This window comes from Urocitellus parryii, chromosome 5 (genome assembly GCF_045843805.1).
Source record: "Urocitellus parryii isolate mUroPar1 chromosome 5, mUroPar1.hap1, whole genome shotgun sequence".
Taxonomy (NCBI): Eukaryota; Metazoa; Chordata; class Mammalia; order Rodentia; family Sciuridae; genus Urocitellus; species Urocitellus parryii.
The window spans coordinates 125,052,542-125,073,369 of NC_135535.1; the positions used below are offsets into that span (position 1 = coordinate 125,052,542).

Sequence of the window (20,828 nt, forward strand, 5' to 3'; positions counted from 1 at the left end):
TTGAGACTATTTTCAGAATTTCAGGTTGTCGTATCTAGTCAATAGCACTTGGCAATTTCTCTAGGCTTCAGTCTGAAAATACATTTTTGTTCAATAAAGAAATATAAAGGCATTAATTATCTGGACTAAGATTTATTGGACTTTTACGAACTCAGGCCTGAAGAAATGAAAGTGTGGGTGTCCATGGAGTTTTTAGATTTAAAGCTACAATCCCTTTTCTTTCCCATATGCTTCCTTTATACCTGTCCTTATTTCTTCTGTCGTACATCACTATAGTACTGAGTCCCAACCACGTTACCTAAGTTGTCCATCAATACCACTTCGGGTGGTTTTCTGCCTTTAAGCCAATTTTAACCACTCAACTCCCATGAATAACCAAAAGCTCAAGTCTCCAGAAAAGCCCAGCAGGAATCATCAGATCACTAGAGGGCGCCAAATCGCTTAACTTCATCCAAATTCGTGTCAAAGCGGAGGCTTTCCCCCCCCCCCCCCCCAGGGTGCGCTCTGCGCATGTGCAATGCCCTTTCCTTTCTGTCTGGGCGGCTTTGTGTCACGCCGCAGGGGGTTGAAGACTCCGGAGCTACCAGGTCGCCGCAGCGCAGCTGAGGGAGGGGCCGGGGCTCAGAGTGGCCTGGGATCGAAGACAGATCCCTTGCAGGTGTGTCGAAGGCCTCTGTGGGCGGGTCGGGAGCTGGGAAGCTAGACTTTGCGACTGCCGGGTCAAAATCTGGAGGCCGCGGCCTGCGCCGAGAGCCTACAGGGCCTGCGGGAGGGACTTGGCAGGGAAGCCGGCCTTTTGCACAGCCGACCTTCTCCAAGAGTTGTTGTCGCGACCTGTAAGGGGCAACCCAGGAGGGCCCACTCTGCGGGGAAAGCAGGCCGGGCCGCCCGGAGGGAGCGGCTCTGGGTAACGTGGAGCTGGACCCGCTGAGTCCGAGCGCCTCTGCGACGCTGGCTGTAGCCAGGCTTGGCCCAGATCCAGGGTGTGCGGCTGGATGGGCGAGCTGATCTCAGGGTGATTCAGTCATCTGTAAAATGATGATGAAAGCACCCTTGAGGGTCGTTTGCTGTCCTGAATAAGGCAGTAGATGTAAATAATAAGGAATTAATAAAGGTGAGCTGCTTTTATTACAAGGCATGCTGTTGTTTTCATTATTGGCTCCTTTAATCATTGGCAGTGACCACCTCCGTTTTAATAGATTATAGTATTACAGGTTCAGAGATATAAATTGGTTTACTCGGAATTAGGTAGGATTTAAACTCTCACTGTTTTTACTCTGTAGTTAATGCTCTTTCCTACATTAAAATCCAGTCTTAGTTTGTATTTAAGCAAGCAGTTGTACTTAAGCACCACCAGAGTATAGTTGTGAAGTGTATTGAACATCATCTCTCCATGTAGTGTTCTATTTCCAAAAATTCTTGGGATTCCTTTAGAACCCTTGGCTCAAAAAGTCAGTTAAGACCCTTCCTACATCCTCCAACCTGATTGTTCTCAGCAAGCGCATAAATTGAAACCAGAGTTTGAGCTTTCAATTTTAAATTTCTCTAAGAATTTGGAAAGTCTATCAAGGCTAAAGGCTAATTTCTAGAGGGGAAATGGTAGAGACAGACTTAAAAAAAAAAAAAAAAACAACCAACTGTGATTCTTCCATGCTTTTTATTATGTATGTGATGTGATAATGCTTCTGATGGCTGGTGGTATCTGGGCTTATAATTATCTTTTAAGCGTAGGGTAGCTGGAAGTTGTTTCTGCTGCTTATGAAAAGGACCACAGGATTGTGGCAACTGTTGTCTTTGCTACATCTATGAAGTGTCTGGGAATTTTGGAGCCAAAGTGCTATTTAAGAAGCTAGATTTATGTGTCAGCAGATTAGGGGCCATGTCAGTTTATCAAGGCTGAACTAAATTTTACCCTAGACCCAGCCTAAATTTGAAAGGTCAGTGAAATCCAGGGCACTATCCAGATTTGTGGTCCTGGGTAAAGACTTTAAAAATCACATGAGAGGTTGTTCAAGATTACCTGATTTTTCCTTATATTAAAGGTAGCAGCATTGAAAGTAAGCCTAAGGTAGAACTGAAGTCTCCAGATTCACTATATCAAAAGAAACTAATTTAAGGAGAAGAACTATCTCATTTTTGAAAACGCTGAAATAACTTTATAATTGTGGGATTTATAATATTAACAGGAAAAATTGTTATGAATGTAAACTAAACACCTTTTATATATCAATAAATATATCAATTCATCATCTGTAATGCTAGACATAGGGATCCATGTTTGGATATATTATACATTGTATTTAATCTGTTATTTATTATTTATGTTTTCAATTCTTTTGTGTTATTCAGTGAACATACACATAATTTTCAAAGCAACCAATAAGAAAGAAATGTTTAGATTCACTCAAAAATATCCCAGGTTCATCAAGATTATGTCAGAGTCATCGATGGACAGGTGGGTACTACTTCATCATGGTACTTCCTATTCCTTCTCAGGGGTCAAAGGGACATTTTTCCAGGGGTTTAGATTTTACTAAAATATTGTATGGAAATTTCCCACAGGAGATTCCTGGAGCTGTAACATATGGTCTCTTATGACTTTTCTCTTACAACTTTCCCTGCTCGGGCTTTATAGTTTCTACCCTTTCCCAAGAGCAGCAGAAAATGAACAAGTTCAAGGTGAGTCATTTATTTAGCCTTTGTTTCACTTTGTGTATGTGTGTTTAATGTGTGTATGTGTTTTTAAGAGAGCTCAGGTATTTAACTAGAAAGGGAGCTATGTTACAGATCATCTTCAAGGAAAACACTGCTCTCAAAGTATGGTCTTAAGACCCCTGGGAACCCTAAAACCCTCTCAAGGGGTCTTTAAATTCAAAACTCTAGTGCTAAGATGCTAATTGCACTGCTGGTATGAAAGCAATGGTGATAGGTTCCTGCCTATCTACTATTGGCATGAATTAAGATAAGGACACCTAATTTATAATCATTGTATTTCTCCAAGTAAAAACCTGCCATTTACTTAAGGATAATCTTAATAAAATAGTAAAAATTATTAATTTTATTAAATATTGACCCTCAAGTGTATATATTTTTAATATTCCATGTGATGAAATGGAAAGTTAAAATAATGCGCTTCTGCATCCTGAACAGTTAGTTAGTTGTCTGGTCTGGATAACAAGCCCTTGTGCAATTATTTGATTTGTGCACATGCTTTTCATGGAAGACCTTTTTTACATGAAAGAACAAATGGCAAAAAAAGCTATAGTTATTTACACTTGGGTATTTAACAAACATTCTCAAAAGTGAATGAAGTTGGGCTGGGGTCGTAGCTCAGTGGTAGAGCGCTTGCTTACCTAGCATAGGCACTGGGTTCGATCCTCAGCACCACATAAAAAATAAATAAATAAAATAAAGGCATCGTTTCCGACTACAACTAAAATAAATAAATAAATAAGTAGATGAAGTGAGCCTGTCACTTCAAGGTATCTTTTTGCCAATATTAAAATTTGGGCTTTAAGGTAAAAATTAGATTTTTGTAGAACTTGTATCTTAATCATGAATTGGACAACTTTCTAATATATAAAAGACTTCTGATAATATTGGTGCTGATACTAACTTAATTTTTCAAATGTATAATAAAAATTTTCAAAAGTAGAATACATATATAAGTGTGTGTGTGTATATGTATGTGTATGTGTATGTATGTATATATATGTGTATATATATATATATATATATATATATATATATATATATATATATAGTGTTATTAGGGTGCTCTACCCCTGAGCTACATCTCCAGCTCACTAAGTTGCCCAGGCTGGTCTCTGGCCTCAAAATTGCAATCCTCTTACCTCAGCTGTCCAAGTAGCTGAGTTGCAGGCTTGTGCCACAGTGCCTAAAAACAATTGAGTAACATTTCTGAAGCATATGCTCAGAGAGAGAGTCAAGTACTTTGAGAGGACAGAGCAATACAAAGAAATAAAGGACACATAGTTTTTTAGATTTAAAGTTAATTAGACCATTCTAAAAAGTGGTATTTGTGGTAAATCCTCAATTAAATGAGATAGGGAACTATGTAGAAATCTAATGGCAAAACATATTAAATAGAGGAACAGCAAATACAGTCATTCTGAGGCATGTTCTAGAAACCATATCAGGATATTATAGGTAGAGAGAAGTGACTTTGGAAGAGAATGGCAAGAAGTAACATCAAAGAAGTAGAAGAAGCTAGAAGATGTAGGACCTTGTGGACTGTAGAACTTTGAATGTTGTTTTTATTTGTTCATTTAAAATGTACAATATATATGTACAACTTAAGGAATATTAATTAACATCAGCCCTGTTGGGCTTAAGAAATGAATATTACTGGTTACAACTGATGGTCTTGATCTCACCATTACCAGGAAAAACTAATACTGAATTCTGTTATCAGTTCATTGGTTTTTAAAAATTTACTTTAAATAAAACAACATAATTGTCAATTAAACATCCAGCCCTCTGCTAAGCATTAGTATATTCTTCTCACATAATCCTCAAGTCACTTTTTGAAATGTTAATACTACCGTATCACAAACTTTGGTATGGACTTTACCTGTAACCAGTTGAAAATCACAATCTTTGGGCATCTTGCTAGAAACAAAGGAGAAAGTAAGTAAAAGGAAGCTAAGATTCAACCTATTCAACAGAACCAATTAAAAACTAGAGTAGGACCTACAGTTCTGCTACAGCAAATCCTGAATATATTTTTATCTTTTATTTGAAATCCTCCTTATCCAAAATTCATTGGGGAGTACATGTGTTTTCCTATGATGTACAATTAATTGCTCAGTGGTCAGTCTGGGACAATAAAAACAGTTAATGAGCCTGTTTCCTGTGGGGGTTTTTCATTTGTTTGAGATAGGGTCTCACTATGTTGCCCAACCTTGTCTCAAATTCCTGAGCTCAGGTGATTCTCCTGCTTCAGCCTCCTTAAGTAGCTGGAACTAGAGATCAGGGGTACCATACCCAGCTCTGCTTTTTTTTTTTTTTTTAAGTGCAATTGTTATTACCAACTCCTTGAAAATTTTATTTGTTGCAGGTTCTTGAACTGTTTGTCTATAGCCATTTTGGCCAGAGTAGATTTCTCTTTTTTTGTATTCCTCCTTGCATCTCTCTACTTTTATTGGTACAACTCTCTGCTTTTGAAAAATCCTTTATATTTACTATTTTTACTTTGGAGGAGGGTTTGCTAGTGGAAAGTTCTGTTTTGTTTATTTGCACTGTGTATAGAATTCTTCGTTGGTAGTTCTTATCTTTGAAAACACTGAAAAGCATAAATAGTCTTGTGCTACTGATGCTGTTAAAAATATACCTGTCCCTTTGTCAGATCTTTAAAGCAAATTTGTCTGTTTTGGGCTAACTGCTTTCGAGATGTATTTTACCATTGTGTGTTTATGTGTGGATTTTTCTTTATCCTAATGAAACTTATTTGTACTTCTTTGGGTTTGAGGATTTGTGTTTTGAGTATTATACTTATTGACTTTAAGCTCTACTTTTTGTGTTATTGTATTTTTTGATTAACCTGGAAATGATACTATGCCTGGTTAACCTATGTAATATCTTCAAATAACATACTGTTTATTCATAAACAGTGAAGTAAAATTTCAGTAGTATAATTCTGTTCCTATTCTTCCCATTCTTTGTGGCCTTTTTCTTTAGTTCATTTGTAATATATTTTTAACAAGTATTTACTTGTTATTTTTGCTTGAAACATTTACTAATATTTTAAAGAAATCCCCCAGAAATGAGTAGTTGTTTTCTGAAATATTCTAATCTTCTGAATTTTTGCCTTTGTTCATCTTTGGATTCTCAGTTTTCTGATTAATTTTGGAAACCTTGATTTCCTAGGTAAAGGGCTTGTTCTAATTGTTAGGGTGAGATCAGTCTATCTTTTGATATTCTACATTGTACTCAGAACCAATGTTTTAAATCCTTAGTGTAAAGATACTAGCTCTAATCTGCTTTTCTACTCTCTTTTCCGTGGCTTTGAACTTTACAAATGTCTTGAAATTTCTAAGCAGAGGAATAGTGCTCATCTCAGTGGATTTTCCATTTTTCCAAGATCCTTATCCCTCAAATCCTGGTTACTATTATCCTTTCATGCTTTTATACAGCTATTTAGTATGTTTTGTCTTTATTTTTAGTTGTGGTTAAAGACGCATAAAATTTACCATTTAACTTTTTCAAGTGTTTAGTTCAGTGGCATTACATACCTTCACATTGTTACTTAACAGTTACCAATTACCACCATTTATCTCCATAATTTTTCCATCTCACAACCTATTACATAACAATACTGTTCCCTCTTCTCCCAATCCCTGGCAACTAATTACTAATGTTATTTTCTGTCTGTATGAATTTGACTACTGTAGGTATCTTGTGTAAGTGAATCATACAATATTTGTCTTTCTCTGACTGATTAATTTCACTTAGTGTAATTCTTCAAGTTTCATCCATGTTGTAGCCTGTGTCAAAATTTCCTTCTTTTTAAAAGTGGAATAATATTAGATTGGTTATATAAACTACATTATGTTTATCCATTCATACATTCATGAGCACTTGGTTTACTTTTTCCTCTTGGTTATTATAAATAATGCTGATTTGAACATAGATGAACAAATACTATTTGAGTCCCTGCTTTTATTTCTATAAGATATATACCCAGAAAGGGAATTTCTGGATCATTTTGTAATTTTTTGAGGAGCTGTCATACTGTTTTCCATAGTGGCTACATCATTTTACATTCTAACCCAAAACACACAGGGTTCCAGTTTCTCTAATCTTTACCAACGTTGTTATTTTGTTGTTTTTAAAGAATAGCTATCCTAGTGGGTATAAAATGATTTATACTTTTTGTTATGTTGTTATTTTTTACCTCAGCAAAATATACTCTTTGGGGTTGTACATTTTATTGACTTTTGACACATTCATAAAAGCATGTAATCATCACCACACTCAAGCTACTGACAGTTCCACAACCTCAAAATTCCCTTATTCCCTCTTTGTAGCCTTTTTATCCAAATTCCTAGCAATCACTGATCTATTCTGAATTCTTATAATTTTTCCTTTCCCTGACTATCACATAAATTCAATTTATATTGAATTGATTTTTTAAAGACTGACTTCTTTCATTCAGCATAATGCATTTGAGATTTGATCATATTGTAATATATCAAAAGTTTGTTCCTTTTTGTTATTAAATGGGATTTAGTTGTATGGATATACATCATTTATAGATTTACTAGTTGAAAACTTGTTTCCATCTTTTTGGGGGGGGCAATTGTGAACAGAGCTTTTTCAGATACTTGTGTAGTGAATTTCGTGTGAACATAGATTTTATTTTTCTTGGGTAAATACTAGGAGTGGGCTTTCTAGGTTACAGGTATTATCTTTAACTTTTTAAAAAAAATATTTATTTTCTAGTTTTAGGTGGACACAATATCTTTATTTTTATGTGGTGTTGAAGATCGAACCCAGCACCCCATGCATGCCAGGCAAGCACGCTACCACTTGAGCCACATCCCCAGCCCAATTTAACTTTATAAGAATTCCGTTTCCCAGAATAGATATACTATTTTGTATTCCTGCTGCAATGTATTAGAGATCCATTTGCTTCACATTACTTGTTAGCACTTAATATTGTCAGTTTTTTTAAGTCATGCTGATGGTTGAGTAGTAGTATCCCATTATATTTTAATTTTAATTTCCCTAATGTTTAATGATATTGAATATATTTTGGTGGGTTTACATGTTGTTTTCTTGTTGAGTTTTGAGAGTTTTTTTTTATGTTCTGGACATAAGTGACTTGTAAATGTTCAAACATTTTATCATTATCTATGGGTTTTCTCTTCATTTATTTAACAGTGTCATTGAAGAGCTAATTTTGATAAGCTCCATATTTTTTCTTTTTTTAGTTTCTTTTGGTATCATGTCTAAAATACCTGCTTTAACCAAAAGTCACAAAGCCTTTTTCTTTCTAAAAATTTTATAGTTTTACATGATTTTTAGGTGATATTTATATGAATTATTGGCTTGGTTTCATTTTTAGATACTATCCTTTATACATGTATTTCTGTATGTTCCAGTACCATTTATTGAAAAGTAATATTATGTATCTATGTGTGTTTGTAATCTATGCATAATCTTAATATATTGGCTCATATATATAGATAGCTCTGAAAATAATTATAGATACATGCATATAAGTATGTCAGTATACATACATGTATTTCCTAACTGTGCTAAGAAGACCTAGGAGCAATGACGCCCAGTTGCAATGAGCATTCCTAGTGCCCACATCCATATTTTTATACCATTTTTCAATAAAAGAACTAGAACTTCTTGGATAACTGGTTGATTCTAGGACTGAAGCAAAGGAAATACAAAATAAACCAAGGGAATTTTGTGCCATCAGAAAGTAAGGAAATGCTATAACATAAAAGTAAACAAATGATTGGGGCATGTCAAATAGACACAAGAACCAATCTATAAGAGCTCCTCATTGGCAAAGCTGAAGCAATTTGAGCAACAAAACAAGTATGCAGTATTATATTCTAACTAAAAACATTTTTAAAAACCAGGTCATGTTGATATAAGTAAATGAATAAATAGGTAAATAATGAGAAGAGATAAATCTTTATGAAGAACCCCATGTGATATGTATAGATACTGTCCCTCTAGGAAGTGGAGTTTATTACCACATTCTCTTCTTGCATATGGGCTGGACTTTAATTTGCTTTCGAAAAATAGAATGTGAAAAATAAAAGTAGCTACTTTACAATGGAGAAAAATGGTAAACACTAGCCTAACAAAGTAAGCCAAGTTAACGTCACTAGTAATATTATGAACCCCCTGTTATATTTTGATAAGGGCTCTCTATTATTCTTCCCCTAAACCTAAAATCTTAGTCTAATCATGAGACAACCTTTAGGCAAATCCAACTTGAGGGGCGTTCCATAAAACATTTGAGTAGTATTCTTCAAAACTGTCAAGGTCATAAAAATTAAGGAAAGGTCTAGGGACATAGCTCACCATGTGCAAGGCTGTGGGTTCAATTCCCAGAACTTCAAAAATAAATAATAATGTTTTTTAAAAAATCAAGGAAGACTCATAAACCAAGAGACTAAGCAGACTTTTAAAACATCAAAATACTCTTTTATTGCATTGATCTTTGTGTTTATCCTTTTTTATTAGCGCAATATCTTCCTTAATATAGCAGCGAGTCTTAAAATCAGATAGTGTGAATCCGCATAATTTGTTTTTTTGCAAAAGCTATTTTAATTCCATTACTTTTCCTTATATATTTTAGAATCAGCTATTGACATCTACCAAAAAAAAAAAGCCTTCTCAGATTTTGATTGGAATTACATTAAATATACAGATTATATTAAGAAGAGTTGGCATGGTTCAGAGTCAATTTAACACCCCATTTATTTAGGTCTTTGACCTCTTTGTTTGTTGTTTTGTAGTTTTTGGATATAGACCATGCTAAAAGTTTAGATTAACACTCAAGTATTGCATTTTTGTTGCTATTGTAAATAATATTGATTTCGCTTTTTTATTTCTACTTGGTTTTTACTAGCATATAGAAATATAGATTTTTAAAAACAAATTTGGTCTGTGACCTTAATAAGCTTAATGATTAGTTCCAGAATTTGTTTTAAAGATTCTTGGAGACTGTCCACATAAGTAAATGTCATCTGAAAACAGAAACAGTTTTATTTTTCCTCTTTGTAATCTGTATGCTTTTCTTTAGCCAGTGCTATTATTTCTAATATGATATTAAGTAAGAGTACTGAAATTAAACATTTTTTTCCAGTCATTAGGGATAAAGAATTTAGTCATTCAGTAAGTGTTGTGCTAGCTACAAATTTTATATAAATGTCTTTTTTAGATTAAGGAAGATCCCTTCTGCATTAGTTGGCTTCTGTCACTATAATAAATACCTTATAAAGAGAAAAGGGTTATTTGGGATCACACTTTTAGAGATTTCAGTCCATGATCAGTTGAAACCTGTTGCATTTACACCTGTGTTGAAGCAGCACATCATGCCATGAGCACATGATTGAGCAAAACTGCTCTCATGGCCAGAAAGCAAAAGAAAGAGAAAGGGACCAGGGTCCCACAGTCACCTTCAAAGGGATAGTCCCAGTGACCCCAAAGACCTCCTACTAGACCCTGCTTCCTTAAGGTTCTACCCAATAGTAAGGCTCTGTTTCCAATGCAGTTACCCTAGGGAGCAAGCCTTTACTACATGTTCTTTGGAGGAAACTGAAAAGCAAATTATAATATCTTTTTCACCTAATTTGTTCAGAGGTTTAATCATGAATGATAATTATTTTAAAAATTTGTGAAAAGCTTTTTCTGTATCTATTGAGATGATGATGATGATATTTTTCTTTTTTAATTTTTTCATGTTTATGACTTACATTGATATTTTTATTTTGAGCCAGAATTGCAACAACAGGATAAATCATCTAATCTTCACTTTTGTAGATCTCTTTCTTTTGCCTGCTCAAATCTGATGTTGACCCTCTCAAGTGAATTTTTAATTTCAGTTATTCTACCTTTGAACTCTGTAACTTCTTTCCCTTTTTAAACTTTTTTTATTGATATTCTTTACTTGTTTATACATAGTCTTTGTTTCCTTTAGTTCTTTGTCCACAATTTTCTATACTTCCTTGAGCATGCGTCAAAGAGTTGATTTAAAGTGTCTGTGTAGGCCAGGCGCAGTGGTGCACACCTGTAATCCCGGTGGCTTGGGAGGAGGCTGAGGCAGGAAGATTGCAAGTTCAAAGCCAGCTTCAGCAAAAGCGAGGTGCTAAGCAACTCCGTGAGACCCTTTCTCTAAATAAAGTACAAAATAGGGCTTGGGATGTGGCTCAGTAGTCGAGTGCCCCTGAGTTCAGTCCCCAGTCATCCCCCGCAAAACAAAAAACAAAAAAAACCAACAACTTTGAGTTTATTTTTGAATAACAGTAAACAAAGTACTCACTTATTATTTTCAAATAGTTGCTGATATTTTAACCAAGAGTAGACAACAATTTCTTCTTTCCTACCCAACATAAAATTAACTTTTATTGTCACTTATCATGAAAAAGGAAGTTACTCAACAATCATGCATTAATAATATAAGAAGAAAGCAGAAAGTGTGAATTAACTTTTTCAATTGTTGTGAATTTCCCAAAACAAAAGCAAAATAGAAGAAAACTGTTAATACAAATCTTCAGTATTAAGTAATTTGGGACAGTAAAGAAACTTACAAACCAGAAATTAAAAACTCATGATAGAAATGGAAAAGCAAGTAAATACAAAATGTAGGTTCATTAACTTAGGAAAAATATAGCAGAACAGAAACTCAAGGTTTCTGTTAAGTTACAATATGCTCAAGGAAGAAGAAGTGAATGAAGGTACAATAAATGACATGAAATAAATGAATGGACAAGAGATCAAAGTTAGGGCGAAACAAAATGAATGAGGATCAGGAAGATTTGAGTAATAAAAGTAAAAGAAAGACAAAGTAGAGTCCCTAAGGTACAAAAACCAAATAACAAAAGAGAATAAAATTTTAAACTATAATCCAAGGGGGGGCTGGGGTTATGGCTCAGCAGTAGAGCATTTGCCTAGTGTGTTCGAGGCCCTGGGTTCGATCCTCAGCACCACATTTTAAAAAAAATAAATAAGTAAATAAAATAAAGATATTGTGTCCAACTACAACTAAAAAATAAATTTAAAAAAACTATAATTCAAGGAACTTTCCAGAAAGAGAAGAACTGAATCTACTCATTGAAAAGACCCTCTGTATGCCACAAAGCACAAAGCATTGATTCAGAATGGTAACCCCCATACGTATTTTTAAGTAATTAAAAAGTTCTCTGGTCTCAAGGGGGAAAAGTACAAATCACTTTCCAAGGAAGGAAAATAAAATTGACATAATTCTTAGTACCAAATTATATAAACATAAAATAATAGAAAGCGTTTTCAAGAAATTAAGAAAAAAGTATGAATCAGGAATTTATGCCTGCCCAACCAAGTTATTGTTCAAGTGAAAATACATTTCAGATCCTATGGAATATAAATAAAGCATTTATCAGAAGAAATTTTATAGCCTTAAATTGTTTCTTTTAATACAAATGAAAGAAATTAGCATCCTAACTCTGGCCACCAAATCATAATAATCTGGGAGCTATCCTCTGTCTTCTTCCCAGTAGCTATTAATTACCAGCTAATTACAGTTACATTATACTATTTTGCCATACTACTGCTACTGCTGCTGCTACTTTATGTAAATGCCTATTGCTTATATCTGTCTCTTTGTGATGTGCCATTTGCTACTTCTGATTTATAGTTTTCTTCTAAACTACTTATCTGCTATAACTCCAGCGCTTACATCTGTATCTTCAGTGGTTCCTATTGTCTGTATTTACATCTACAAAGTGAAGGAGTGAGCATCCCTAAGATGTATAAGATAGTCTACATACTGTGATGTAGATATTGTTCTCTTATATAAATTTTATTCCTTAAATTCCTTAAATTTAAGACTTGTTAACCTATTTTAATAGGTGTAACATTAATAAGCAATCTATTAAATATATGAAAAATATAATCTATGGGTCAAAAGACATAATTTCTTTATGTTCTGTCACTTGAATTTATAACATAATTAATCTTCATCCTATAACCTATTCTCCTATTATACTGTGTTTTTTGTAGTTTAACTTTCATCATTTCTTATGCCCCATGCTTTTTCCAATCATGTATTGTTTATTCTTAAAATGTACATAAATCAGGTTGACCATCTAAAAAAATCTAACATGACAATACAAAATGCAAATAACTTTCCCCATTTGTAACCATCTTGTATCTTGTATCATATTTGACAATACACCCACTACACATATTGCCTTTAAGCATTTACATCTTTGCCTCATGTCAAAATATCAGTTCTTTGATAATAGAAAGAATTACTTTTATTCATCTTTGATACCTCCAGGAGAGTTGCAGGCAGAGTAGGAGCTCAGTAAATGTGTATTGAACATATATCTGTGTATAAAATACTGTATATAGTTAGCAGTATAACTATCCAGAGTAAATTCTACAGTCAACACAAAGCTAGTTTAATATGTTTTTTTTCCCTCCTCAGTGCTAGGGATTAAACCTAGAGTTTCATGCAAGCAAAGCAAATGCTTTACCACTGAGTCTTGTCCCCAGCCCTTACTGTATCTTTTCAATGGTATTCTTTTCTGGTCAGCTCAGATTTAATTGAAATATTGTTCCAGGGACCAGTGACATTTAAGGATGTTACTGTGGAATTCACCAAGGAGGAGTGGAAATTACTGACTCCTGCTCAGAGGACCCTGTACAAGGATGTCATGCTGGAGAACTACAATCACCTGGTCTCAGTGGGTGAGAAAAACTTCCTCATATGTTTTATTCAGCTTTTTCACTGCTGTGACTAAAAGGACCTAACCAGAACAACTGTAGAGGAGAAAAGGTTTATTTAGTGCTCATGTTTTCAGAGGTCTTAGTCCATAGAAGCTGGCTGCATTCCTTGGGGCTCTAGGTGAGGCTGAATATCATGGTGGAAGAGTGTGGCGGAAGGAATAGTGTGGTGATCAGAAGGCAGAGAGAGAGAGGCCTCCACTTTCTATATACAAACATATACTTCATAGCCATGCCCTCAATAAACCACTTCCTCTAGCCACATTCTATTTGCCTCCAGTTACCACTCAGTAAATCCCATCAGGGATTAATTCTCTGATTAGATTAAGGCTATAACCCAATAATTTCTTCTCCAGACCTTCTTGTATAGTCTCATATGTGAACTTTTGGGGGAGACTTCACATCCAAACTATAACAATATATAAATCCCAGTCATTTATATTTCTTCTCTCAGTTTCTGGAACATATAAGATCTTTATGGGGTTGAATTATATTAGCTTTGTTTCAGAGGTCAAACTTAATCCATTTTGGGTACCAGAATAAGTGTTCCTACATCTCCAGTGAAAGAATCTAAAATTTGACAAGCCTAAGTGGAACTTCATTGTTTTCCTGAAATTGTATTTTTCTTATCCATACAAACTTCAAGCAATTTGTATCATTTTCTTTATTTTTTTTCATTAATAGGTTATCGTGTGAGTAAGCCAAATCTGGTCTTCAAATTGAAGCAAGGAAAAGAGCCATGGGTATTGGAAGTAGAATTTCCACGTCGGCATCGTCCTGGTAACTTAGAAATTATATTCCATTATTAGTCAGGTGTTTGATGCTTCTTTATTTTTGAAATACTTTTCAGGAATTTCTCGAAATTCCGTAGACTTCTGGAAATGATTGAGAACACTTTATCTGTACATGTAGTAAATCTAAATCATACCTCAAATTTCTGTTCTCGCCACTTAAATTCCTCATTTGCTAAATATTTTAAAATAGATTTACTTCTATTTTCTATATTTTCAGAATTGAAACTATATCTAACCTTAACTGAGATTTTTGTCTTTTCTCTAGAATACAGTAACTTCCTCCCTGCATATTATGTGATTATAATCTTAGAAAGTGTTCACAAATATGAGCTATATTTTTTCAAAGAAAACAAAAAAACTGAAAAATGTATTTTTAGCACCAATTGCAACAGTTTTAACTTCCTCATCTCTCTTTAAACTCTGAACTCAAATTATAAACCATTATGTTGTTCATCATTTTCTTTCATGTAGGGTTGCCCTTCACACAAAGTGTTGATTATTCCTAAAATCTTCAGTACCATATTTGGGGTATTATAACACCAAGAGAATCCCATCCTGCTTCTTAAATCTTTTTCATTATCTTCTGACTGATGTATTGCTTGGTACATATTAGTTGCTCACAAGGTATTTGTTGAAAGAATGAAATATGATTTATAAGAAACCGACAATCTCTATTCTCTGCTGTATGCTCTTTTCACTAACTACTTCGAGGACTTATCCACTCTTAAGAATAAATCATGAATTTTTATGCTGAGAACTCCTAAAGCTGACAGAATCTCTGTTCTATTTTTATTCTGGTTTCATATTTTACCTTCTTACAAGATAGTTCCACTGATTCTACTCCTTAAGGTCAAAATCAAATTATTAATTTAAATTCTCAAGGCCATTGTATAATGCAGCAGACTTCTATTGCCACTAGCCTGTCATGGTAAACTAATACTAACTCACTATTAGAGCATACATTTATGTTAATTTTCTGTCAAGAACAAGTCTGGCCCTCTCTTGCCTACTGCGACTTATTTCTCCTTGTAGCCCCCAATCACATGTTAATTTCCACTTTACCATTCTCTTACATGTTTTATATACATAGACTCTTATTTAATACATATTCAAGTTAACTTTGCACAACTCAGTATCAAATAACTTTTCCCACAGGTGCCATGAAATTACAACCCCAAGCCTCTGCTCATAATCTTTTATTTTTTAAATATGAATAAATATGAAGAATGGTTCTAGGATGATGTTGAGTAACCTAATATTTAGGGAACATGTAGCAAATTAGAAGCAAAAATGAAGGAGCCAAGATTATGAAAGCACAATTCAAAACTCAAGTTGAATCTTATCTTTGGAAATGCAGGATTTTGATGGCTAGGATAAGTTCAGAACTGAAAATCCATGATGCTACAAGGAAATTCATCCTGTTGCAGAATGGCATGCCTCTGCTTTTTAAAAAGTCCTTCTTTTTGGATGTCTATGTTCCTGGATCTTCCTGTCCTAGTGAAAATTAAGCTAATTTTATTGCTAATGAAAGCTTAAACTTCTAACCATGAGAACATTGATGATCTGAGAAATTCACTTAGCATTGACAGCTATATTATTATGGATAGACAAGGAAGAAATAAAGTATAAGTTTATAGTCTGTTAACTACAATATTTCTCCTGATCTGCACTTTCACTTTCCTTTCAGTTCCCCACAGTCATCTGCAGTCTGAAAATATTAAACAGAAAATTCCAGAAATAAACAATTCATAGTTTTAAAATATATGTCATTCTGAGTACTGTGATGAAATCTAGTGTAGTTCCACTCTGTCTGGCCCAGATATGAATCAACTCTATCTAGCATATCTGTACTATAACATGTTACCTTATTAGTCACTCAGCAGCCATCTCAGTCATCAGATAGACTGTTGAGGGATCATAGCATTTATGTTAAGTAACCCTTATTTTATTTTATAATGGCCCCAAAGTTCAAGAGTAGTGATGCTGACAATGAAAATATGCCAAAATAAAGCCTTAAAGTGCTTCTTCTAAGTAGAAAGGTAAAAGTTGTATCTATCATAGGTATGTATGTATGTATGTATAGAAAAAACTAAATATATATATATATATATATATATAGAGAGAGAGAGAGAGAGAGAGCATATATATATATATATATATATATAGAGAGAGAGAGAGAGAGAGAGAGAGAGAGAGCGAGCGAGCGCATTCAGTACTATCTGTGGTTTCAGGCATTACTGGAGTTTTGGAATATATCCCCTCCAGGTAAGAAGGAACTATTGAACTAGGAATCCTAATATAGTAATATAAATTTAAATTTGAGGGGATAAAGACTTATGCTTCTGGGGATTTTCTTTCTTTCTTTCTTTCTTTTTTTTGCACTGAGGATTGAGCCCAGGAGTACTTTGCCACTGAGCTACATCCCAGCCCTTTTTTATTTTGAGACAGATTGTTGCTAAGGTTCTAAGGCTGGCTTCAAACTTATAAATCTCCTGCCTCAGCCCCCTGAGTTGCTACAATTACAAGCATGAGCTACTGCACCTGGATAGAATATGTTATGCTCTTCCATCAAATGTTAGCTTCTCCATCAAATTTTATCTTCTTTCTGATAATTCCAGTAAACACAATTATCCACCAATTTTTCTTACCCAAATTACTGTGGTGGATTGGCTTTAATGAACTCACAGTGTTCTCTGTGATTCCCACTTCTTGTTCAGGATGATTTTAAAAATCTTTTGTTCTCTGTTCCATATTCTTTGGTTTTTGTCTTAATTTTTACATCCAAGTTTTTAAGGTCATATTTGTTTTAAATGTGCCAAAGGTATTTTGGTTTGTAATCATGTTCTTCCCACTGTCTATTACTGAAGTTTTTAATGTTTGTTCTGTGTTTTTCTAAAACAAAGGAATAGAATAAATTTCTATTTGAGAGTGCTTTCATTTTGATAGATTGACCTGAAACATAGAATCAACCCTACAATCATAATAATGTATTAAAATCTTGATTCCTTTGTAGAAGAACTATGGAATGACCATGGGGCAAAGTACCAGAAAAGTCAAGCTGGAAATTCAAGGCAAGTCAAGAGAAGTGTTGTAAGAAAGTCTTGATGGGGGTACTAGAAATGAGATAGCACTAGTTAACACTAAATGTGAGAAAATACTGGAGTGAATTTTAAAGAAAGTAATTCAAATGGAAATGTCCTTTTTCACAGGAGAACTTACTCAAGATCAACTTATTCAAACTTTGAAGTCATCTTCTTTGTTCTGAATTATACAAAAATCGAGGTTTTATTACACAAAGTAGAGTGCAGTCAGTTAAGAAACCTTATGTATGTTATGCAAATTCAGTCTATGAAATGTTAAAGCACAGTGTAGGTCAGAGAATGTTTATAGTGGAGAAACCCTATGAAGCTAAAGAATATGGGAACATCTCTAGAAGTCAGTCCTCAGAGCAACTTAGAAAATACATAGCACAAAAAAAAACATTAAATGTCCTATTATTAATGAATTTGGAACTTTCTATTTAGGATCGGAGAACTCACAAAACATCAGAAAACTCATAACCAGGAGGAAACTTATGAATGTAACATATGCGGAAAATCCTTCTGCCAAAAGTCTGCCCTCACAGTGCATCGACATACACATTACAAGAACAAATCCTATGAATGTGAAAAATGTGGGAAATCTTTCTCTATAAATGAAGACCTCATAAAACATCAGAAAATTCACACCAGAGATAAAACCTATGAATGTAAAGAATGTAAGAAAATTTTCTACCACCTATCATCTCTTAGTAGACATCTGAGAACCCATGCAGGGGAGAAACCTTATGAATGTAATCAGTGTGAAAAATCTTTCTATCAGAAACCACACCTCACAGAACATCAGAAAACACACACAGGGGAGAAACCCTTTGAGTGTACTGAATGTGGGAAGTTCTTCTATGTGAAGGCATACCTCATGGTACATCAGAAAACACATACAGGGGAAAAACCTTTTGAGTGTAAGGAATGTGGGAAAAACTTTTCTCAGAAGTCACACCTCACAGTACATCAAAGAACACACACAGGGGAGAAACCATATAAATGTAAGGAATGTGGGAAATTCTTTTCGAGAAATTCACACCTCAAAACTCATCAGAGGACTCACACAGGAGAAAAACCTTATGAATGTAAGGAATGTGGTAAATGCTTCTACCAGAAGTCAGCCCTCACAGTACATCAGCGAACTCATACAGGGGAAAAACCCTTTGAATGTAATAAATGTGGTAAAAACTTTTACTATAAATCAGACCTCACTAAACATCAAAGAAAACACACAGGAGAGAAACCCTATGAATGCACAGAGTGTGGTAAATCATTCTCTGTGAATTCAGTCCTCAGATTACATCAAAGGACTCATACAGGAGAGAAACCCTATGAATGCAAGGAATGTGGGAAATCCTTTTCTCAGAAGTCACATTTTACCATACATCAGAGAAAGCACACAGGGGAGAAACCCTATGAGTGTCAAGAATGTGGGGACACCTTTATCCAGAAGTCACAACTCAATGCACATCAGAAGACACATACACGGAAGGGAAAAGCTGACAAATAGTATGAGTTGAGAATTTCTGTCTGAATTTATCCTTCAGTGTTATCAGATAATTTACACAAGAGAAACCTCATGAGTATCATCAATGAGGGAAAAATTTCAGCCACAATCATTACTCAAAGAATATCAGCAAATGCATGGAGAGAAATTCTATAAATTTATTAGGGAGAAATTTTTACCACCCAGTAGACTATTAAATATCAGACAATATAGATGGCAAAACTCTACAAACTATAAAATATGAAGAAAAATATTTCTTTCAGAAGTTGTATTTTATTTTACATCATCACACAAGAGAAATCCTATAAGTAAATAAATGTCAAGATGTTTTCTAACAGAACAGTCAGCACTTTACATCCAAAGCTAACATGTATAAGAAACTCCTATGAATATCCTGAGTATTCATAAGTCTTTTTTACACAAGTTGCACTTATTAGAGAACTCAAGGTAGATAACTACAAAGTTTGTAACAGGTATAGAAGCCTTTATTAAAGAACAGATATTTCAATGAATGTCATGTCATTGATAATTTGAATAATATTTCTATAAATATTTGAGAGATTTTCAACAAAATTTCAAATAATTTCTACTGATGGAAGCAGGCAAAAATGAATATTCCAAGGGATTTGATTTTCTTTTTAAATAAACCTGCAAATGTCCACAGATGTGAAGCTTTTTAAAAAGCAAAAATAAATTGAGTAATCAGACAACATCATTAAACACACATGAAGGGTCTTTTAGTATGTGGGACTTTTGTGTGCATGTGATTTTGCTACAAAACATAACTTGTAGAAGTTGGACATGCAAGTAGAACCCATCTGTAATTGTACATAGAAAAACATGTAACCTTAGTTCAATAACTGTTACGTGTAGGAGGACGTGTCACATTATCTGAGCAGAGCAGTGATTCTTGTTATGATATGTATTGTAGTGTAATACTCTTTATTTTTCTTAGTGCATCTTTTCCTACCATTTCCTGGCACTTGTAACAATTATATAGACATTGTTACTGAACTAACACTTTAAAATGAAGCTGAAATGTTCTTGTAAAATGTTGAGTGTCTTATGGTCAGCCAAATTTTGGAGTAGGGGCACATTTATTTTTAGCAAAAGTCTGAGCTGCCTTTAAAGCAGCTGACATCACTAACATGTATTATACTCTATATAATAGAAGTAAATAGTGCTATGTAAGAAATATAATTATCTTACTGTTGGTGTTTTAGCAGAGTGTATGTAATTATCTGTGCTTGTATTTTGTATGAGAGTCTTAAATGTTCTCCCAAACCTTTTTATCACTAGTAGAAGCAACATGGTATAACAGTTAAGAGTGAGGACGCTAAGCTACTAGCCTAGGCCTAGATTCCAGCAAAGGGGTCATGTCAATCACCTCCCTGTGCCTCAGTTTCTTTTATGTAAAAGTAGTGATAGTAACATCTTAATATTGCTTTGAGGTTGAAATGAGTTAATATTTTAAAGCACTTAGAATAGTGTCTGAGACACAAGAACTATATATTAGATATTATAGTAATTATAATGTGTATTTCTTGAATAATCCTATTAAAATAATGTTGGCAACCCAACACTCATCTCCCACCTTATTGCTTCCAGTGCCTTGGTTTGGTTTGGTTGTTTGTTTTCCCAGTGATTCTGGAAGAGATCCTGATTAGGCTAGGCCAGTGGTTGGCAAACCACAGCCCATCTTCCAGATCTGGTCCACTGCCCATTTTTGTGCAAGCTGATAAAAGTTTTTTTTTTTATTATTATTACTAAATGGCTGAGGAAACTTACAGAATACTTTGGGACACATGCAAATTATATGGTATTCAAATTTCAGTGTCCATTGAGCACTTTGATAACACTAATACAAATAAAAACCCATTTCTTTATGTTTTTCCTTGCCTGTGGTTGCCTTCACCAGTAGAGTTTAGTAGTTGTGACAGACCATATGGCCCACAGAACCTA

At 34.3% G+C, this 20,828-nt stretch overlaps 1 protein-coding gene across 1 annotated transcript; it reads left to right on the forward strand.

Annotated features, from left to right (window-relative positions):
- Positions 1-525: 525 nt before the first annotated feature.
- LOC113190318 (uncharacterized) lies at positions 526-20,578 on the forward strand. The gene is made up of 7 exons (XM_026399536.2): positions 526-658; positions 2,350-2,455; positions 2,563-2,679; positions 13,320-13,446; positions 14,167-14,262; positions 17,290-17,347; positions 17,801-20,578. Exons 3-7 carry the CDS (start codon positions 2,665-2,667, stop codon positions 18,867-18,869), a joined length of 1,365 nt encoding a protein of 454 aa, XP_026255321.1. The 5' UTR covers positions 526-658; positions 2,350-2,455; positions 2,563-2,664; the 3' UTR covers positions 18,870-20,578.
- The last annotated feature ends 250 nt before the right edge of the window (positions 20,579-20,828 follow it).